At 34.4% G+C, this 22,580-nt stretch overlaps 1 protein-coding gene across 2 annotated transcripts in view; it reads right to left on the reverse strand.

Annotated features, from left to right (window-relative positions):
* The window catches only part of LOC126884510 (NFX1-type zinc finger-containing protein 1-like), a 415,118-nt gene that overhangs the window by 350,732 nt on the left and 41,806 nt on the right, over positions 1-22,580 (reverse strand). For both annotated transcript variants that reach the window (XM_050650450.1, XM_050650451.1), the window contains exon 2: positions 20,024-20,568. In XM_050650450.1, coding sequence (XP_050506407.1) covers positions 20,024-20,568 — 545 coding nt within the window. The remainder of the gene's footprint in view (positions 1-20,023; positions 20,569-22,580) is intronic.

Genomic DNA, 22,580 nt, shown 5'->3' on the forward strand with positions numbered 1-22,580 from the left:
CAATTATTTAATTTCCTTATTACTAGAGGGCGCCTATAAGTCTTTATGGTATTGTGAATTTGTCAAATATTTTGATGCATTAACGACGAAAGCACACCAAACTGTATATCAACACTGGCGAATCTGTAATTACGCCGTGCCTGCATGTATTTGAAATATTAGATATTTTATTAAAGATAGTAGTACAATGTGCAATAGTGGCGAATGAGCACTTTCGTCTGTGTGGTCGTTTTTTCTTTTGTGTTTTTTTTTATAAAACTTCTTACAGAGAAACTCAGTTTCAAACGTTCTTATGTATTTAGAAATAGCAAATCAAGAAAGCGTCTATCCACTTTGGATCAGTATTGTTTAATTCCACACTATCGAGAACCAATATTCATTTCTAAAAAGAAGTCTTACAAAATAAATCAATTCCTTCTACCCACAATCATTTCTTTAGTAGTTTGAAATACGAAACATACGTGAGTGAAATAATGAATTTAGTTTTACTATTCATATAGTTCTTTTGCTTACTTTTTATCTTTTATCATGTTTATCGTTTCCTTGTTAACAGACATAATGTTAATAATTATTAATTAAGATCTTATTTTGTTATTTTTATATTGTACTTTAGTTTCATTTTGCGAATAACTGGTGTGTACAATAAAATATTTTATTTGATGCCTTTAAATTTATTTTTAAAAGTAAATTTTTTAATTATTTAAAACAGAAACTAAACTGTTGTAGTATATTGGTAGTAAAGTATAGTCGCGAAACATCAAATTAAACATCCTCGATAATGCAATAATGGCATAACGCAGAAAAAAAAATCAAAAATAAATACAATGTCCATCTTTTCTTAAATAAAATTACTTCTATCAATTGGTTTAAATGTCTAGAAGCATATTATTAGAAAAATTCTGCAAAATGATTACCTGTCAGTTATACTGTTTAGCAGTTTCATCAAAACTTCAAATACGATTATCTCTAAATGTTCATTTTGAAGTTTCGTCACTATTGTTCTCACCAGGCGATATATTAGTATAAACGGCATTCAAATTGAAAAAAGTATTAAGTTACAAATACTTGGGAACTTTAATAAACGAAACTGGAGACCAAAACAATGAAATAATAAGATGTATCGAAATTGCCAGGGCCACCTTCATAAAGATGATAAAATTCTTCTGAAACAGAGATATAAGTATCACTCTACGATTAATAATGCTAAGACGCTACGTATTTAACACGCGTTTTTTAGACAGTGTAGAGGCCTGAACTCTCAAACAGAACAACATAAAAAACATTGACAAGTTTCGAGATGTGCTGCTACCGTCGAATGTTGAAGATAAGTTGGGTTGAAAGAGTCACAAACTTTTAAGTAATACGAAGGATAGGAAAGACCCAGAAATTTTGTTAACGATAAAACGAAGAAAACTCGAATATTTGGGTCACCTGATGAGAGGACATAAATACGCATTACTTCACAATATAATACAAGACAAAATAGAAGGAAAAATCCAGGCCGTAGAAAAATGTCGTGGTTGCGGAATTTGAGAGAGTGGTTTGGCTGCACCACTAATGAACTCTTTAGGTCAGTCGTAGACAATGTTAGGATAGCCTTGATAATTTCCAATGTCCGATAGGAGTGGCACAAGAAGAAGATAGCATTTTATTCCTATAGCACTAGGGGGGCTAAGGATAGCAACACAAAAAATGACATTTCACACGTTAATTTCAAAATATGCAATATTTTGTCCGTGAGTATATACATATACATTTAAACACAATCTTCCGCCACCAAAAATTTTTGAGTTTGACAAAAGTTTGACAATGTATTACTTTGCATGGCATTATACGGGGGTGAATGGAAAAGATGTATTTTCACCTAACTTCAAAAAAATTCTGTGGAAAAATTGAAGAGCTGATTTTGTTTCATAGTCCTATCATAATATTATTATCCCGGAGGCATCAACTAAAATTTTGTATTTTATATATATATATATATATATATATATATATATATATATATATATATATATATATATATTGCATTTGCGTCCCTCGTGGCTTCTGTATAGTTTTGACTCTTCGTGACTTCCGATCAATATACAGCGTGTATATTAACAAGAATGATTCCATACAGTTAGCGCTCGCTTTGGCATCCGTTATACTGGCAACAATGTACTTATAATATCAAGTAAAATATTTAACCTTGGTCGTGTTTACGTGAGAATTTAGTTGAAGAACCCAGACAAATTCTATTTATAACTTTTGCCAACTAGGTGGTTTGCTCGGATATACGATAAAGATTTGCTGTAAATTCTTTGTTTTCGTTTTTATACTCTTAAATCAGGTTAGAAAAACTTATTTCTTGGGTGTAGTTATGAATAATGTATTTTTTAGACTTTAAAATTTTCTATTTTATTTCGATGGAAGATTATGGATTTCGGAAGATTTCGATGGAATAAGTTATAATGTAATATACCTAATACCACTATATACCCTTGACAAATGTTTTTTTTTTTAGTTAATAATTGTTTGATGAGCCTTTCGATAGGTTAGGTTAGGTTTACCTTAAATTTTATTTTGATAAATAATCAGTATTGTTGCTCTCTCTCTCTCTCTCTCTCTCTCTCTCTCTCTTTCTATCTCCCTCTCTCTCTCTCTCTCTCTCTCCCTCTCCCTGTAATACCTTCCCTTATTATGAAGTATTGGGCGCTCTTGCGTTTCTTAGCCAAAAATCAAAGATGGCTGATTCGCAGGATTAGCGCATTCTTTTCTGTTTTATTCTTTCGAAATTTGCTATACAAGTATTTTCCATTGCTCTCTGTTTCTCGCTCTTTGTTTGACTTCTCTTCATCTCAACGCCAATTCTTTCATGATCTCTTGTAACAGTTCTTCTCCAGCTATTAATATTTAGATTTTGGTTATCTGTGATATATCGCCGGTGTTCCAGATTTTCCTTAAGAGGAAACAGTAGCGATCAACAGGTAGCGAAAATGCGTTCCAAGATTGCGGCTGTAATTTTGAATATTTTTTCGAAATATTTGGCACACGTATTCGTAATATAATAAAGAATGGCGGTACAGAGCCCAATTTGAAAAATATATTAATATGTAGAAATTACTCTGTAATTAAATACAGTATTAAAAAAACGAGCCTGTACTGCCATTAAGAAGAACAAAAAAATACACTTCCTTCAAATAAACTTCTTTATCCGATGCCTAGATTTTGTGTAATTTTGGAACTACTAAAATTTTTTATTTCATTAGTAGTTCCAAAATGACACAAAATCTAGGCATCGGAAAAAAAGTTTATTTGAAGAAAGTGTATTTTTTTGTTCTTCTTAATGGCGGTACAGGCTCGTTTTTTTAATATTGTATTTAATTACAGGGTAATCTCCACATATTAATATATTTTTCAAATTGGGCTCTGTACCGCCATTCTTTATTATATTACGAATACGTGTGCCAAATATCTCGAAAAAATATTCAAAATTAGAGCCGCAATCTTGGAACGCGTTTTGGCTACTTGTTGATCGCTACTGTATCACCTTAATGCATTATATGATTATATAATGAGTGCATATTGTGCCTTTACTATCCTTTTTTCTACAACTGCTCTACTAGCGCCTTTTTTCCATGATCGATCCCAGATATGTAAAGTTATCTACATACCTCCTGTATTTGTCTTCCTTGTATTTTAATTTTAGTTTCTTGGTTGCTGTTTTTTTTAACTTTGGTTTTTTTTTGTCTTTATCTTCAGGCCCATTATCTTGGGAGTATTTTGCAAGCTTGTCGATCTTCTTTTGCTTATGGCTGCTATGTTCGATTAGGGGACAAATGTCATCTGCGAACTACAAATCGTCCAACTAGTTATGCAATTTTCATCTAATACCTGTTTTATTATCGCTTATTTTCTGCATGATTCAGTCCGCTTTTATTATAAATATTGTCGGGGATAGCACACATTTTTGTTTAACTCCGCTTTGTATCTACTACCATTTTTCCCGCATGTTCTAGTCTGGCTCTATATTTCCTGTAAAATAGTCTGATTAAGTTGATTTATTTTATCGGTAGTCCATATAGTTTTAGAATCTTCCACATTTGTTCTCTGTTTATACCATCGAAGGCCTTTTCAAAGTCAAAGTGAAAGTAAACATGTTTATATTTTTTTGCCATTCACCAGCTTGTTCCAAGATAATTATAGAGTACAAGAGATACAGAGGTACAGGGACAAGATACAGAGGTAGGTACAGATATAATACAAATGTGGTCGATAGTGGAGCGTCTTGCGCGAAAACCTTCTTGGTTGTTTCTTAGTCTTAGTTTCTTGTCTATTTCTGGCTTCAGTCTATTCAATATGATATTTGACATTATTTTGAATGTGGCACTTAGCAGTGTTATTTCTCGCCAATTCTCGCATTTATTTAAATCGCCCTTTTTTGGTATCTTAATGGTTAAACCCACGTTCCATTTCTGTGGGAGCTCCTGGTCGGCCCATATCTTGTTAAAGAATTTGTGTAACATTTGTACTGATTCGTTTGCGTCCGCCTTTATTAAATCTATCGGTAGTTTGTCGCTTTCAGCGGCTTTGCCATTTTTTTAGTTGATTCAGTGTGTTTTGTATTTCTTCTTTGGTAATTTCAACTGTTCTAATGTTTATTTCCTGTATTACATTATCTCCGTCTATATGTGGTGTTTGGAATATATTTCCTCGCAGGGTTTTTTTCATCTTTGTATTATTTTATGTTCTGATTTAATTATATTATTTCCTTGTTTATCTTTGATTTGTTTATTACTGTTTAGTGTTTTCCCTGTCAAATTTCGGATGATATTGTACTGTATTTGATGGTCGTTTTCTTGCGAAACTTTTTCTGACGTTTTTACCATATGATTTACGTAGTATCTTTTGTCTTTTCTGGCTTGCTTTTTAACCGCTATATTTTTCTTTGTATTTCCTTTCTACTACTTTTCCTTAAAATAAGGTTTTTGTCAGGACACTTGACCAGCCAGGTAGCAAATGGTTCTTTTAGAGTTATACCTATTACATTATAAATACAACAATGCCCGTCACAGTTCGGACGAGAGTTTTAATTATTAACAAATAAGGGTCAAATATGACAATTTTTTCGTTTAAATGGCTACAGGTAAAAACAATGTAATTAAATATCTTATTTAGATTATTCATTTTTTTTTTTGGTAGATAAGCAAAGGTTTAAAATGGAAGTTTTTGAGTTTTGTTCTGATTATTTGTTACTTCGGAAATTGCAAAATAAAACTAAATTTCGAAAATAAAAAAATTGCTATAACTTTTGCAAAAATGAACTTAAGACTTTGATATTGCATGAAATGTTGAGTCAAACAGTCCACATAATGCATAAAAAATGCAAGACGATTTGTCAATTAGTTTAAATTGCATTCGATTTGTTTATCACAAAGAACTTTTTTGCAATGTTGTTGTTCAGAAAATAATAATGATACAGCAATTCTGTAAAAACCACAGAAAAGAAGAATACTTACATTTTCAACTTATTTAAAAAATCAATAAGAAGTCATTTTTACCATTCTGAAAACATTTTACGAAAGTAGAATCATTTTTGGCTTATAAACAATTTGAATAACCATATTAACATATTGACTAAATCTGCGTTGGGATTTGAAAAGCTGATATTTTGACACGAATTTAAAAAAATAAACTTTTCGCCTAGGTTAATTACGAGCAAATTAAGCCACTTTTATTACTTATTTAATTTACAGTTACTTCTATATACATAAAAGTCTCCTGTAACAGTGTTAGTTATCATATTCCTCCGAAACGGCTTGGCAGATTTTTATGAAATTTTACACATATTCTGTAGGATTGAAAATAGATTGTAATCTATCATTTATACCCATAAGTTATAAGGGGGTTACCCTCTGCCACTTTTTTATTGTTTTAGAAAAAATTGTCTACCTTAATTTTATAGTATGTACCATTAAAAATATATATACAACCCTTAATTTTCACCCTTCTATCACCAAGACCCTATTTTTTAATAGCCATCTATTTATTTACATCTATAAAATTCTCCTGTCGTAATGTTAGTTGCCATAATCCTCCGATACCGCTTGAACGATTTTTATGAAATTATATATGTATACTCGAAGGTCTTAGAATCATAATTATCGGCCCCATAACATTTTGTATTGTTAGGTAGGTATATGTGTACGTACATAACATACTCTACAAGACTACAAGAAATATATATAAATTTAAAAAAAATAATGATCAAAATCCATCAACTATCTCTGGAGATATAAAGAGCAACATATCTTTGAAAAATAAATTTCATTTTTTGAGTGCACGGATTTTAATAATTCCCCTCCACCGACCACGAGTCGATTTCGTTAGGGCGTTATTTTTAAAGATATATTAACCACTCTGTTCAAGTTTACTCAAACTTTTACATATAAACTATATACATACCTTGAACTTCAAACTAGCGCTAGTTAGCTTTCTTAATAAAAAAAAGTGGCTAACTTTGACCGTAATTAACCAAGGTGAATGTTTTTTTAACATTTATGTAAAAGTACACATCGAAAACAATGTGATAGCAGAAGAACAAGCAGGATTTAGAGCTGGAAGATCTACAATTGATCACCTTTTTGCAATCGCACAAGTCATGGAAAAGAAAACAGCGATTAACCAAGAGATTCATTTCGTATATTATATTGATCTGAAAAAGGCATACGACAGTGTACCTTCGGTAAAGTTATGGGAGGCAATGGAGAATACAAATATAAACATAGAAATGTGAAAAGTGAAAATTACCCCTAACTGTAAAAAATTATAAAACAACATTTTTAACTTTAATATTGTCAACATTTGGTTTTTGTTAGGTACATAATGATTGTTTTATGCTTTAAGATATACTATCATAATATTTCAACCCTTAAAACCACCCTTGTTGAAGCTATATATAAAAAAATTACTTATCCTAAAAGAATCATTTCGGCTTGCATCGATTTACATAGAAATTTGGGATTAGGATCATATCACCCTGTACTTCATATTCTAGATCATGCTTAAGGGCGTTGATTATTTTAGGGGTGTAACCTACCCCTTATTGACAAAAATATATAAAAACATTGTAAATTTTAATATGGGTAAAATTTGGTTTTGATTGGTTAAATAATGATTGTTTTTCATATTTCAACCCTTAAAAACCACCCTTAATAACATCACAATTTTTATAAGTAGATAGTTTAATAGATCTATACAGAAAAAAAGTAGAATTAAAGAATTACAAAAACATTTATTTACAAAAAAATACGAATTTACAAATATGTACAAATACAAATAGTTTTTAGTCATCTTCCAGTATATCAACCGGTTCTGTGGTATTATACATACATTGAAAATTATCCATAAGCAGCCTATTCGATATTTAAAAAAAAATTGTTTTCTAAACATGGCTCCTTCATTTTTGACGATAAAAAGTTTTTTCAAAAAGAATTCTGTAGGATTTTTGAAAAGTTCTAAGACCGTGAAAACTAAATTCTGTAAGATCCCTTAGTTTTTAATTGGGGTGAGTTTAAAAGACTCGAATAAGGGGGTGTCTGCTCGTAAATAGAGGTTTCAAATAGCCATAGTATCTCGCTATCTGTTCACTGTAATGAAAATCCATGCACAAGAGAATTTTACTTATTAAATAATACGCTACAATTTAATAGTCCATAATTTTTTCGTATCTCCAGTATTTTCGGAGATATTTTGAAGTAAAAGGTGACATAGGAAATTGCAAAAAATCAATTTTTCTTTAAAGTCAAATTTTTCTAAAATTAGGCCTTTTAAATAGGTCAAACTTCTTGGGTGTATTGATAATACGAATATAAAGGGAATTACAGAAAGGTGAAGACCAATTTTTAATCAGTAGGGTAGTTAGGGGGTTGTTTTCACTGATTTTTTCATAGAGAATAGCAGGTACCGACATTTTTTGATCATAAGTCGCTTAATTTTCATGCTAGGAGCTTCATATTATTATTTTTTGAAAGGTCTATCATTATACTTAAAAAGATTATTTAAGTTTAATTTAATTTGTGTTACTAAAAGATGCATTTTTGATATCTACAGTTTTTTTTATTAAATCCATATTTTTCGAGGTATTCTCAAAAAACCATCTAAAAAAGTCGATTTTTTCGTCGAAAAACTGTTACTTTCAAGCGCGAATATCTCGAAAAATACTAGTTTTACGAAGAAAATGTCAAAAACAGTTTTTTCTTAGAATTCATTTTTACATCGATTTACGTGGTTAAAATATAATAAAAAATTCCCGTCCCCGAGATGGGGTGGCAACCACCCCAAGCTTTTAGCGTACAGCGGCATGATATAGAAAATGATCCTTGGACTATTCCCTACCCTCTGTGAAAATTTCAAGTAAATCCATGCTGGACGAAAAAATTGCGAGCCAAAATGCTTCATTTTCTCGACTATAGAAGAAGGAGAAACAATCAGTAAATGTAACGAATATAAATACCTGGGTATGAAAATCACGAGTGATGGAACACTGGACGGAGCCATTAAAGAACGAAATACTCAGGGCAGGAAAGCAATTAGGCTCCTAAACTCAGTACTCTGGGACAAGCAGATAAACAACCAAAACAAGAAAAAATCTATAACGCCGTAGTGAAAAGCATTAGGTATAACATACAGCTGCGAAGTATGGCATATCAAGGAAAAATCAAAACAAATGTTAGATGTCACTGAAATGGATTTTTGGTGAAGAGCTGCAGGAAGATCAAGAAGAGAACATGTCACCAATGAACGGATACGAGAAATAATGAAGGTCACACATACAATAAATGACGAAATCAACGAAATAAACTACGATGGTTGGGTCACGTACAAAGAATGCATGAAGATAGAATCACAAAACAAGTGCAAAACTAGAAACCGCAAGGTAGAAGAAGAAGAGGTAGACCGAGAAAAAGTTGGCAGGCAGGAATAAACAAAGCCATGGATGAAAGAGGTCTGTAAGTAGATCAATGTGCGGACAGAGAGGAATGGCGAACGGCGAACGGGTATCGGAAGGCGGAGAAGGTTATAAACCGATAATACAATAAGAATGTAAAAGTACCAGCTTTTTAAATCCTAAAGTCTAGGGATGGTGCATGGCGGTTGTTGAACAAAAAACCGGGTTTCGGTTATACCGTTTTTTTTTACTTACGGTTTAACCTGGCGGTTATAACCGGTCAAATAACCGGTTGTTCCAAAAACCGGTTTTCGTTTTTTTAATCAAAAGCAAATAGGTTATAATGTTACATTTATATTGCGCTTTAGTTTGCTCAATTTTCCTCCCGAACAATTTCTCAACCAATTCAACCTATAAAAATTTTCCTAGGCGCTCTCAAATTACCCTAAAAATGGGCGAAAGTACCCCAATCTCTGATTCGTCGCTCGTTGTAGACGGCTTCGGCGTATAGTGCGTTGTCAATAATTGGGATATTCTCAAAAATGATGATCCTACCCGATCTACCGATTGTTCCTTAGATCTATCCAGTTTAGAAAAATATCCAAATGACTTATATTTTACTTAAAAATAAATTCGATAAACCAATTCATTATTTACTTCTCTATTGCCATCAAAAAATTTCAGTAGGTTATATTTTTTAATACGTTTGTAATACCTACCTTTTATTTCCTAATATTTAAAAATTACATATTGGAGATTCCTAATCGTATTTCGGTATTCACATTTCATACAAGACTCTCAAGTCTCAAGTACTCAAGTATAAACAATTTTTAGATGATGGTTGGAATATCGATTTCAAGCAGATCACTTACTTTTTTACGTAACTATATTATCATCTAAAACTAAATAACTATTCCCAAAATTGTTTCATAAAAGCTGATGTGACAATTTCGTCCAGTTCTCTATTAGTAAATAAAAGTTGAATTATGGTTGTTTGGGTTAATTACTTATTACTTCGCATATTATTTATAATTAGTGTGACCAACTAGCCCGGAAAATCCGGGACATGGCCCGAATTACGAAGTCGTGTCCCGGCGTCCCGGACAAGGCTTCCGAGCCATCCGAATTTTCAGTTTTGGTAAAATTATATTTTGAAATTTTGAATACTTACGTTATTCTTCTAAGAATTCACATCAAATTGAATTGGTGGGACGAAAAAAAGTGGACAATTTCTAGAGTGTAATACTAATACCACATGCAAAACGCATGCATTTTATATCGTGGTATTATAGTTCTACGAAAACTAATACGGTGGACTTTTTTTCGTTTCTGTATTTTAATTATCGTCTTCTGAAAAAAAAATGGCCCGATTTTCATTGAAAGGTCCCGGATTTCAGGTATTTTTTTCAGCCTTGTCCCGGATTCGACTGAATTGGAGTTGGTCACACTATTTATAATACATATGATTGAGATCGAAGATAGATAGAAATTTCTTCATTTTTCTCTAAATAAATTTTTTTTTCCACAGGTAACTTATTCGGTTTTTCACCGGTTATTACTTTAAAAAGAAAAAACCGGTTATAACCAGGACAAAAAAAAACCGGTAAAACCGATTATTTCGAATTAAAAAACCGGTTTTAGGTTATAACCGGTAGGTTTTTCCCATCCCTAAATCGATTCATTTAGTTTGCAGTCAATACTAACAAAGTTATTCAAATTGTTTATAAGCCAAAAATATTTTCGGAATGATAAAAATGACTTTTTATTATTTTTTTAAAAACTGTGAAAACATAAGTATTCTTTTTTCATGCGGTTTTCACATAGCAAATTTTTTATTTTTGAAATTTAAGTTTTATTTTGCAACTTCCGAAGCAAAAAATAATCGTACCAAAATTCAAAAACTGACATTTTTGACCCTTATTTGCTAATAACTAAAATTATCGTCCGAACTGTAACGGAGATTTTTATATTTATAATGTAATAGGTATATAGTATCCAAAAAATCCATTTGCAACCTGGCCGGTCAAGTGTTCCGAACGTATATTTTTGCCTTATTTCCCTGGAGTACAATGTGTCTCCGGTTATCCATTTCTTTTCTCTTTTTTTTTTCATCCCTATAATTTCGTTTGCAGTTTTTGCATAATATCCTTGAAGTTCTTCCATATTTCTTCCACTGTTTCCTCATGTTGGGACACTGCTGTTCGGTTTAATTTCAATCTTTTTGTGAATTCGATTCTTGTGTTTACTTTCCGGTTTTTGTCTTTGGCTAATTTCATCTTTATTTTGACCCTTACTTCAAAGACGCATGTCTTTGATATGTTTAATTGCAGACCAAATATTTGACTTTCGTTTTCAACCAGTCGTGTAAGATCAATCAGCTCTGATTGACTATTTGCAAGAAGGGCTGTGTCATCTGCGAAACGTAGGTTGTCTATTTTATGATTATTTATTGAGATGACTTTTTCCCATCCTTCAAGTGCTCTTCTCATAATATGCTCTTCATATATGTTGAATAATCGTGGAGATAGTATACATCCCTGTCTGACACCCTGTTCTGGATGAAATTCCTTTGAAAGTGTGTCAAGCACTTTAACTGATACAATAGTGTGTTCGTATAGTTCAGTTATAAGCGAAATAAGGTGTTGGGGTACGCCTACTTCTTTTAGTATTTGCCATAAGTGTCTCCACTTGACCCTGTCGAACGCCTTACGATAATCTATAAAGCATATATACAGTGGAATATTAAATTCCCTATATTTTTCGATTATCTGTCTTATATTCAACAGGTGTTCTCGAGTACCTCTACCTTTGGTAAATCCAGTTTGCTCTTGTGGAATTTCTCTTTGAAGGAATGTTTTTAGTCTCCCAATGATTATATTTAGTGTTATTTTACTGGCATGTGATATAAGAGAAATATGTAGTTCTATAATTGTCGCATTTATGGAAGCTGCCTTTTTTATGAATTGTTGTTATTGTAGATTTTGTCCAGTCTTCAGGCCATTGTTTAGAATGCCATATTTGGTTACAGAGTAGATGAAGTAATTTTACGCCAGTTTCTTCTGTGGCTTTGAGTATTTCTGCTGTTATCATATCTGGACCTGGTGCTTTATTATATTTAAGCTTAATGATCACTAGTCTTACTTTATTTTCAAGTATATCAGGTTCTCCTTCTACCTCATCAAAGATTTGGTTAACAGGTTCTTGGGATTAATCATCTTTATATAGGCACCTGCAATACGATCTCCATGTCTCTGCTATATCTTCTCTGATTGTTCTCAGAGTTCCAGTGTTGTCTTCAATGGCCCAAGTTCTGGCTTTGAAGTATCTTGTTAAGTAGCGTATTTTTCTAAATAGATCTCTCGGCTGATTATTCTGATCATGTCTCTCAATTTCTTTGCATATACTTTGATAGTACAGTTTTTTATCTGCCTTGCATCTTCGCTTTACTTTTTTATTGAGGTTTCTTAAACTAGCTTTTTTCCTTTCACTATGCATACCACTTTGGCAAAATTTCTTCTATTCTCAATGATTTGAAAGGTTCCATCTGTTATCCAGTGTTTCTGTTTCACAGGATTAGGTGTTGTTACACAATGTTTAAAAGTCTCCCATATTTCTTGTGATGTTCCGTTACGAATAGAGGGCATTATTTTATGTAATTACTTCTTGGAGAAGTTCGTCCTGCGTTTTTATTTCTATCTAATTATCTATCTGATTATATCTATTATACAGGTGGTGACATTATAATTGATATATTATAGTATGAGAATAGAAAAATTATATTATTAAAAATATTGTAATAAATAATTATATCTATGCATCTATAAGCGAGGTTCCTATAGCCTCTGCTACTTCTCGCATTTCGACCGCTATCTTTTTCTGTCCATCCATTCGTCTTCTTTGATGGCTTTATCTCTCATGATGTACTGTACATCTTCTTCCCAGGTAGCTGAAGGCCTTCCCCTTCTTCTTCTTTGTTGTGGTATGTAATTTAAAGCTTTCTTTGGCCATCTATCTTCATTCATTCGTTTGACGTGACCATACCACACTAGTTGTCTCGTTTCAATTCTATCTACACTGGAATATACAGTTTTTGTCCTCCTTCCTGATGCGATCTTTTATATACCACACGCTCTCCTTAGATAATCTATTTCTACTACCTACTTCTATTCTCTTTCTATCTTTTTTTGTGATCTGCCAAACTTCTGCTCCATACTAAGGTACGATAGATTGTCGTTTTTTGTCTTATCTCTTTAGACCATAGTAGAGAGATTAGAATGTTTACCGCTATTTTGCCCTGCTGTGTTCTGTTTTCGATGTCTCTTTTGCCTTTTTTAGATAATATAGATTCGAGATATTTATATTCTTTAAATGTATTTGTTGTTCTAATTTCTAAATCTGGATCTCCTAATAAAGAATTAAGAATTAAATTCTAACACTTCTATAATATGTTACAATTGAGCAATTAGACTACCAGTTTCGGCAACTGGTTATGATAAATTCATCAATTTTAATGAACATACTTCTTAATTGTTTTTATTCTTGCAGTAAAAAAATACACTGTTAATTATACAAAGAGAATATCATTAATCTGTCACAACAATAATTGTTTTAGCATACTACAATAATCATTTATAAAAATATCCGAAGTCTAAATACCAACATTTAAGGTGGCAACAGCGTAGTAGAAGCCATGAGGACATTAACTGAAATATACGGATTCCGCGACAACCTTAAAATGAATAAATATATATTTGGACGTCATCAAAACCGTTAAAGTGATTTTAGATATACAGCAAGCGAACGTGGCGCGCCTGACGGCAACTGCCTCAAGTAATGTGTATATTATTATACAGATAACGTGTCTGAGGACATCCGGCCAATATTTTGTTCAAGCATTGTAGGAAGTGGTACCTTTCACCTGCGATAAATTTTAGAGAAAATCCTCGTGGCAACCGTATATCGGAGTCCACGAAGACCTGGACGCCACGAGATACTACAGTTTAACATGGGGGGACGTCATGAGATGCTAAAAATAAATATATATATATATATATATATATATATATATATATATATATATATATATATATATGTTACACTTGAAGTTTCCGCGGGAGCTATATGTGCTTTCTGTTGTTTTCCGGGTTTGACTCCGCGTTGAATAATTTTGGTTTTGATAAAAACCATTATTTTGACGACGTTTCGATAAGATCTCACTTGCCATTGTCAAGTCGGTAGTTCCGCTTCTCGCTGCTGCTTGAAGTAAACTAGCAGCAGCGAGAAGCGGAACTACCTGACTTGACAATGGCAAGTGAGATCTTGCCGAAACGTCGTCAAAATAATGGTTTTTATCAAAACCAAAATTATTCAACGCGGAGTCAAACCCGGAAAACAACAGAAAGCATATATATATATATATATATATATATATATATATATATATATATATATATATACATATATATACATATATACATAGTACACTTTGTCCATATTCAGCTGGTTACCCAATTATTTTCTCCTCCTTATATATATATATATATATATATATATATATATATATATATGAATTAAAACGCCATAATACATGGCATTGGAGCACAAATTCGTCAAAACTTCCGCGATTTAACTGGTACCAATAGACTGATATATCGATATTTCAAGGTCTCCCTCTCATCAGTCAGTCGAGCTGGTACTACAAATTAAATCACGGAAGTTTCTCTGAACGTCTCCAAAAATTTCGCCACTCTAGTGGCAGCTTAGAGAGGCGCCATCTCTTTTGATGGCAGGGAACGAAGACGATTTAATAATACCGTCTCCTATCCTCTGAGCTATCGGAATGTGCAAAAAGAATAAAGCTTCTAGCAAAGCTTGCTATTGCTTTTATGAATTAAAACGCCATAATACATGGCATTGGAGCACAAATTCGTCAAAACTTCCGCGATTTAACTGGTACCAATAGACTGATATATCGATATTTCAAGGTCTCCCTCTCATCAGTCAGTCGAGCTGGTACTACAAATTAAATCACGGAAGTTTCTCTGAACGTCTCCAAAAATTTCGCCACTCTAGTGGCAGCTCACAGAGGCGCCATCTCTTTTGATGGCAGGGAACGAAGACGATTTAATAATACCGTCTCCTATCCTCTGAGCTATCGGAATGTGCAAAAAGAATTATTCTTTTTGCTTTATTCTTTTTGCACATTCCGATAGCTCAGAGGATAGGAGACGGTATTATTAAATCGTCTTCGTTCCCTGCCATCAAAAGAGATGGCGCCTCTGTAAGCTGCCACTAGAGTGGCGAAATTTTTGGAGACGTTCAGAGAAACTTCCGAGATTTAACTTGTAGTACCAGCTCGACTGACTGATGAGAGGGAGACCTTGAAATATCGATATATCAGTCTATTGGTACCAGTTAAATCGCGGAAGTTTTGACGAATTTGTGCTCCAATGCCATGTATTATGGCGTTTTAATTCATAAAAGCAATAGCAAGCTTTGCTAGAAGCTTTATTCTTTTTGCACATTCCGATAGCTCAGAGGATAGGAGACGGTATTATTAAATCGTCTTCGTTCCCTGCCATCAAAAGAGATGGCGCCTCTGTAAGCTGCCACTAGAGTGGCGAAATTTTTGGAGACGTTCAGAGAAACTTCCGTGATTTAATTTGTAGTACCAGCTCGACTGACTGATGAGAGGGAGACCTTGAAATATCGATATATCAGTCTATTGGTACCAGTTAAATCGCGGAAGTTTTGACGAATTTGTGCTCCAATGCCATGTATTATGGCGTTTTAATTCATAAAAGCAATAGCAAGCTTTGCTAGAAGCTTTATTCTTTTTGCACATTCCGATAGCTCAGAGGATAGGAGACGGTATTATTAAATCGTCTTCGTTCCCTGCCATCAAAAGAGATGGCGCCTCTGTAAGCTGCCACTAGAGTGGCGAAATTTTTGGAGACGTTCAGAGAAACTTCCGTGATTTAATTTGTAGTACCAGCTCGACTGACTGATGAGAGGGAGACCTTGAAATATCGATATATCAGTCTATTGGTACCAGTTAAATCGCGGAAGTTTTGACGAATTTGTGCTCCAATGCCATGTATTATTGCGTTTTAATTCATAAAAGCAATAGCAAGCTTTGCTAGAAGCTTTATTCTTTTTGCATATATATATATATATATGAAAGGAAACGGCGATTGCATTTTATTTCACTTCGACCACCACCGATATTCTACACGACGTGTTTCGAGCTCATGTCAAGCTCTCGTCAGGAACATCTAGGTGGATGGTCGAGGTGTAAGAAAATGCTTTTGGCCTTTCTGGTAATAATAAAATAACCAGACTTCAGTACACTTGGTACGACATCTATATGAATTTAACGAAAAGATTTCTCTGATATACAGAAGAAATCTTTTCCGTAGCGGACGCGAAAATGTAAATTTCAAAGTCTTCATAAAAGACGATGAACGACAAAAGACACCTCTTTGTGTCACAGATTTGTCTACAAAGCCACGTTATTCGCTACACTTTCGTCAATAACGGAGAAAAACCGTGATATGAAAGGAAACGGCGATTGCATTTTATTTCACTTCGACCACCACCGATATTCTACACGACGTGTTTCGAGCTCATGTCAAGCTCTCGTCAGGAACATCTAGGTGGATGGTCGAGGTGTAAGAAAATGCTTTTGGCCTTTCTGGTAATAATAAAATAACCAGACTTCAGTACAATTGGTACGACATCTATATGAATTTAACGACAAGATTTCTCTGATATACAGAAGAAATCTTTTCCGTAGCGGACGCGAAAATGTAAATTTCAAAGTCTTCATAAAAGACGATGAACGACAAAAGACACCTCTTTGTGTCACAGATTTGTCTACAAAGCCACGTTCTTCGCTACACATTCGTCAATAACGGAGAAAAACCGTGACATGAAAGGAAACGGCGATTGCATTTTATTTCACTTCGACCACCACCGATATTCTACACGACGTGTTTCGAGCTCATGTCAAGCTCTCGTCAGGAACATCTAGGTGGATGGTCGAGGTGTAAGAAAATGCTTTTGGCCTTTCTGGTAATAATAAAATAACCAGACTTCAGTACACTTGGTACGACATCTATATGAATTTAACGAAAAGATTTCTCTGATATACAGAAGAAATCTTCCGTAGCGGACGCGAAAATGTAAATTTCAAAGTCTTCATAAAAGACGATGAACGACAAAAGACACCTCTTTGTGTCACAGATTTGTCTACAAAGCCACGTTATTCGCTACACATTCGTCAATAACGGAGAAAAACCGTGATATGAAAGGAAACGGCGATTGCATTTTATTTCACTTCGACCACCACCGATATTCTACACGACGTGTTTCGAGCTCATGTCAAGCTCTCGTCAGGAACATCTAGGTGGATGGTCGAGGTGTAAGAAAATGCTTTTGGCCTTTCTGGTAATAATAAAATAACCAGACTTCAGTACACTTGGTACGACGTCTATATGAATTTAACGAAAAGATTTCTCTGATATACAGAAGAAATCTTTTCCGTAGCGGACGCGAAAATGTAAATTTCAAAGTCTTCATAAAAGACGATGAACGACAAAAGACACCTCTTTGTGTCACAGATTTGTCTACAAAGCCACGTTATTCGCTACACATTCGTCAATAACGGAGAAAAACCGTGATATGAAAGGAAACGGCGATTGCATTTTATTTCACTTCGACCACCACCGATATTCTACACGACGTGTTTCGAGCTCATGTCAAGCTCTCGTCAGGAACATCTAGGTGGATGGTCGAGGTGTAAGAAAATGCTTTTGGCCTTTCTGGTAATAATAAAATAACCAGACTTCAGTACACTTGGTACGACATCTATATGTATATCTATATATCTTCTGTATATCAGAGAAATCTTTTCGTTAAATTCATATAGATGTCGTACCAAGTGTACTGAAGTCTGGTTATTTTATTATTACCAGAAAGGCCAAAAGCATTTTCTTACACCTCGACCATCCACCTAGATGTTCCTGACGAGAGCTTGACATGAGCTCGAAACACGTCGTGTAGAATATCGGTGGTGGTCGAAGTGAAATAAAATGCAATCGCCGTTTCCTTTCATATCACGGTTTTTTTCCGTTATTGACGAATGTGTAGCGAATAACGTGGCTTTGTAGACAAATCTGTGACACAAAGAGGTGTCTTTTGTCGTTCATCGTCTTTTATGAAGACTTTGAAATTTACATTTTCGCGTCCGCTACGGAAATGATTTCTTCTGTATATCAGAGAAATCTTTTCGTTAAATTCATATAGATGTCGTACTAAGTGTACTGAAGTCTGGATATTTTATTATTACCAGAAAGGCCAAAAGCATTTTCTTACACCTCGAGCATCCACCTAGATGTTCCTGACGAGAGCTTGACATGAGCTCGAAACACGTCGTGTAGAATATCGGTGGTGGTCGAAGTGAAATAAAATGCAATCGCCGTTTCCTTTCATATCACGGTTTTTCTCCGTTATTGACGAATGTGTAGCGAATAACGTGGCTTTGTAGACAAATCTGTGACACAAAGAGGTGTCTTTTGTCGTTCATCGTCTTTTATGAAGACTTTGAAATTTACAGTTTCGCGTCCGCTACGGAAAAGATTTCTTCTGTATATCAGAGAAATCTTTTCGTTAAATTCATATAGATGTCGTACCAAGTGTACTGAAGTCTGGTTATTTTATTATTACCAGAAAGGCCAAAAGCATTTTCTTACACCTCGACCATCCACCTAGATGTTCCTGACGAGAGCTTGACATGAGCTCGAAACACGTCGTGTAGAATATCGGTGGTGTTCGAAGTGAAATAAAATGCAATCGCCGTTTCCTTTCATATCACGGTTTTTCTCCGTTATTGACGAATGTGTAGCGAATAACGTGGCTTTGTAGACAAATCTGTGACACAAAGAGGTGTCTTTTGTCGTTCATCGTCTTTTATGAAGACTTTGAAATTTACATTTTCGCGTCCGCTACGGAAAAGATTTCTTCTGTATATCAGAGAAATCTTTTCGTTAAATTCATATATATATATATATATATATATATATATATATATATATATATATATATATATATTATATATATCCGAATACCTCTTTTCTTGTAAGAGCTGTACCATTTTTTGTAAATAAAAACACTGATTGACTCATAAACATAAATATCTTAAATATAGGTTAGATTGATAAGATTAGAATGGCCCGCATGCAGCCCAGATCTCAATCCCATTGAGCATTTATGGGATGAATTAAAAATAGCTATTCGCCATCATCGTAGGCCTCCAAAAAATTTGGTACAGCTATGGCCCTTATAGAGGAATATCGGGCAATTCCCCAGGCAAGGATAACACATATTTATTCGATTCCAAACATATTGTGAGCAGTCGTCGCTGCGAGAGGTGGTCATACCCGCTATTGAATTGTTTTGTTTTGTTTTTATGTTATTAATTTTAGTGGGTTTGATATTTTTAATTAAATAAACCTTCAAAGCAGTGTTTTTATTTACACCTTTTACAAGAAGAGATATTCGGATAATTCAAAAAATAAAATCTTAGTGATACCTCCAGGATACTACAAAAGTATGAACCAAAATCAGCCTTCCAATTTTTCCGCATAATTTTTTAAAGCTAGGAGAAAAATACCACGCTTTTATTCACCCCGGTATAATGCCATCTAAGCAAAACAATTTTTTACCGGAATAATAATGAACGACATCAATACATACAAACTGTACCTACAAACTGATGCAAGAATCTTGAAAATCGGAGTACAAATAATAAAGTTATAAATTATCGAACTTAATCAAAAATTTTGGGTGGCGGAATTTTGTGCCGGTGTATAAGCTGAGCTGGGCTAAGCTGGGGCTTAAGATTTGTTTGTGCAACCAGGCATACAATTTTCTAGAATGACGACAAAAATTATTATATTTCATAAGAGGCTTCCGCGCCGCGCCGTATTATATTTTTTGTATGGTCTGATATTTTTCTAATATAGCCTATATATTTTTATAATATCTGCCTGTGATCTTTAGATGAAAAAAAATACTGTGAAAAAAATTTACCTGAACAGCCAAGAGAGTTATAAAAGAGGTCACTTGATTGGCAAAGTCACTTTCGATCGCATATTGTAGTACTTTAGTCTTCGAAGCATCAAAAGCGGAATCGCATATTTTAGCTAACATTTTTACAACCAAAACAATCATATCTGTCGATAATTGACTACCCAGTAATGTTTTAAAACCTTTCTTGCTATCATTAAGATCTAAAATAATATCTTCAATGTTGTCATTATTAATCAATTCTTCCAATGCTCTGAATCCCATCTGACGCGGTTTACGCGTTCTGTTTGATTCATTATATTCTGTCTTCCCAGGGATAAAGCCACGATCATTACCAGTATCATCGTCATTACCAGGGACATAATAATGACCACGACCCCGTCCACCACCACGACCACGTTCGGGTCTAGGATCAAAACCACGACCCCGTCCTCCACCACGACCATGTTCAGGTATAGCATCAGAACCACGATTACGTTCCCTCCAGTTTTGATTCCTGGAGAAATTAGGAGCTGGTCCACCATCACGATTTCTCCAGTTTCCATTACCTAAAAAAATTAGATAATTTAATATGATAGGTTGTCTTTTTAGTTTTGCATATAGCCATAAAAACAAAAAATGTATAGACTTAAAGTACTTTATTGCTTTTCTGAATATGTGGCGCCAAGATCGATACACTTTACATACGTTCAAACAAATGGGTAAAACAGTTATTCCAGTCTTCAGCTGACACCTGCAAAATGGCTGTTTTAAAGGCATCGATGGCTTCTTCTGGCGACTGGAATCGTTGCCCACGGATTGAATTATTGATCTTTGGGAACGTGAAGAAGTCGTTGGGACTTAGGTCGAGGATATTCGGTGAATAATTTCTCCAAATGGTGGCTGGGATACTCTAAAAACTCTATTGCCTTTTGGCCAGTGTGAGCACTTGCATTGTTATGATGTAGGAAGATTAGCTGTTGTGTGTTGCTTTGTCGGCGTTTCGCGATAACTTCTGGTAAACAAACGGTTACATACGAATCAGAAGTAACTGTTATTCGATCTTCTAGAGCAATTGTTGCCACATGACCAGATTCGACACAAAAGTTGCGACCATTTTCTTTGACACACTTCGAGGACGGATCACATTTGTTGGTTTTTCCTTATCTTGAAACACCCACACAGCGGTTTGGCCTTTATTTTCCGGTTGGTAGGAGTAAATCCAAGATTCATCGCCACTAACAATACTAAAAACATTTTTTGAGTTTCCCTTGTTGAACCGTTCCAATGTATTTCGACACCAATTGACGCCAGCCGCTTTTTGCTCTTCTGTAAGCAAATGAGGGATCCAACGGCAAACCAACTTCCTAACACCCAGTTCGCAGTTCTTCATGTAGGATCTTTCGAATCGAGGTCTTTAAAATTCCCAAAGATGCATCTATCTCCCGGTATGTTACACGGCGGTCATGCTTAATTAACTGACGAACCGCATCAATGATCAATGTTTGGCCGCGTGACTGATGTTTTGGGTGGACCTGGCCTTGATTCGTCGCTGAGGCTGGAGCGACCACGTTGAAATTCGCAATACCAGCGGGAAATAATTGAATGGTGTGATGCTTCATTCCCAAATACAGAAACCATTTCAGCATGACATTGCTGTCGGGATAATCCTCTCCGAAAATTGTAAAAAATTATTTCTCGAAAATGTTTTAGGCTAAGATCCATTTTTCAACCGACTTGCTAATTTAAAAAATTCACTGTATCTACACGACTTGTACGGCAATGAAATTCTGGATTTATGTCAACAAAAGATTGAGGTTACGTTTGTGTCGGAAGGTTCTAGTGGTGGCGGCGTCCACTAAGCGGCTATATGCAAAACTAAAAAGACAAGCCACGTATAGTCGTATAGTAAGGTGTCATGAGGTGCCAAATATATGTTGCTACAAAATATTATGCAAGGGAAAATAGCCCCAGACACAGTCCATGAAGAAGAATGTCTTTATGGTTAAAGAACTTGAGAGGTTGGTATGCTATTTTTATTTATGGAACTTTTAACGTTCTTAAAGGACATGGTACATGAAGAAGAACACTGAATACCACAGTTGTGGTAGTTTTTATTCAATATGGGTGTGAAGTTTTTATTCAATATCTCCGCCATTTTCAATTTTTCAACACAAATTGTAGGAACTGAAATAATTGTTGCAAACGCAATTTCCTAAAATTCCTTTTTATTGCAAAGTTTTTCACGCAGTCGTTATTTGTTAAGGAGGTAGGCGCCAAATCTTGGTCCAATGCTATTTAAATGCATTCATTTTTTTTCGAATCCTGAAAAACTAATACGTATTTTATTATACAGGGTGGGCCATTGAAAAGAGTCCTCCTCAACATTTGGCAGTAGTTATTAGATTTTAAGGAAATGCCGAAACAAGTCGATTTTTGTTCTAAGGGAGACACATTTTTACGATACATACACCTGTCATTTGTCAACTCCCTCTCTTCAACGTCCCCAACACCTTAATTTTAAATAGGGAATAGGAGTCGTGTGGTAGCTCATTTGAAAGGGTATTCAATTCTCTATTCC

The sequence above is a fragment of the Diabrotica virgifera genome, chromosome 5, assembly GCF_917563875.1.
Source record: "Diabrotica virgifera virgifera chromosome 5, PGI_DIABVI_V3a".
In the NCBI taxonomy this organism is placed as follows: domain Eukaryota; kingdom Metazoa; phylum Arthropoda; class Insecta; order Coleoptera; family Chrysomelidae; genus Diabrotica; species Diabrotica virgifera.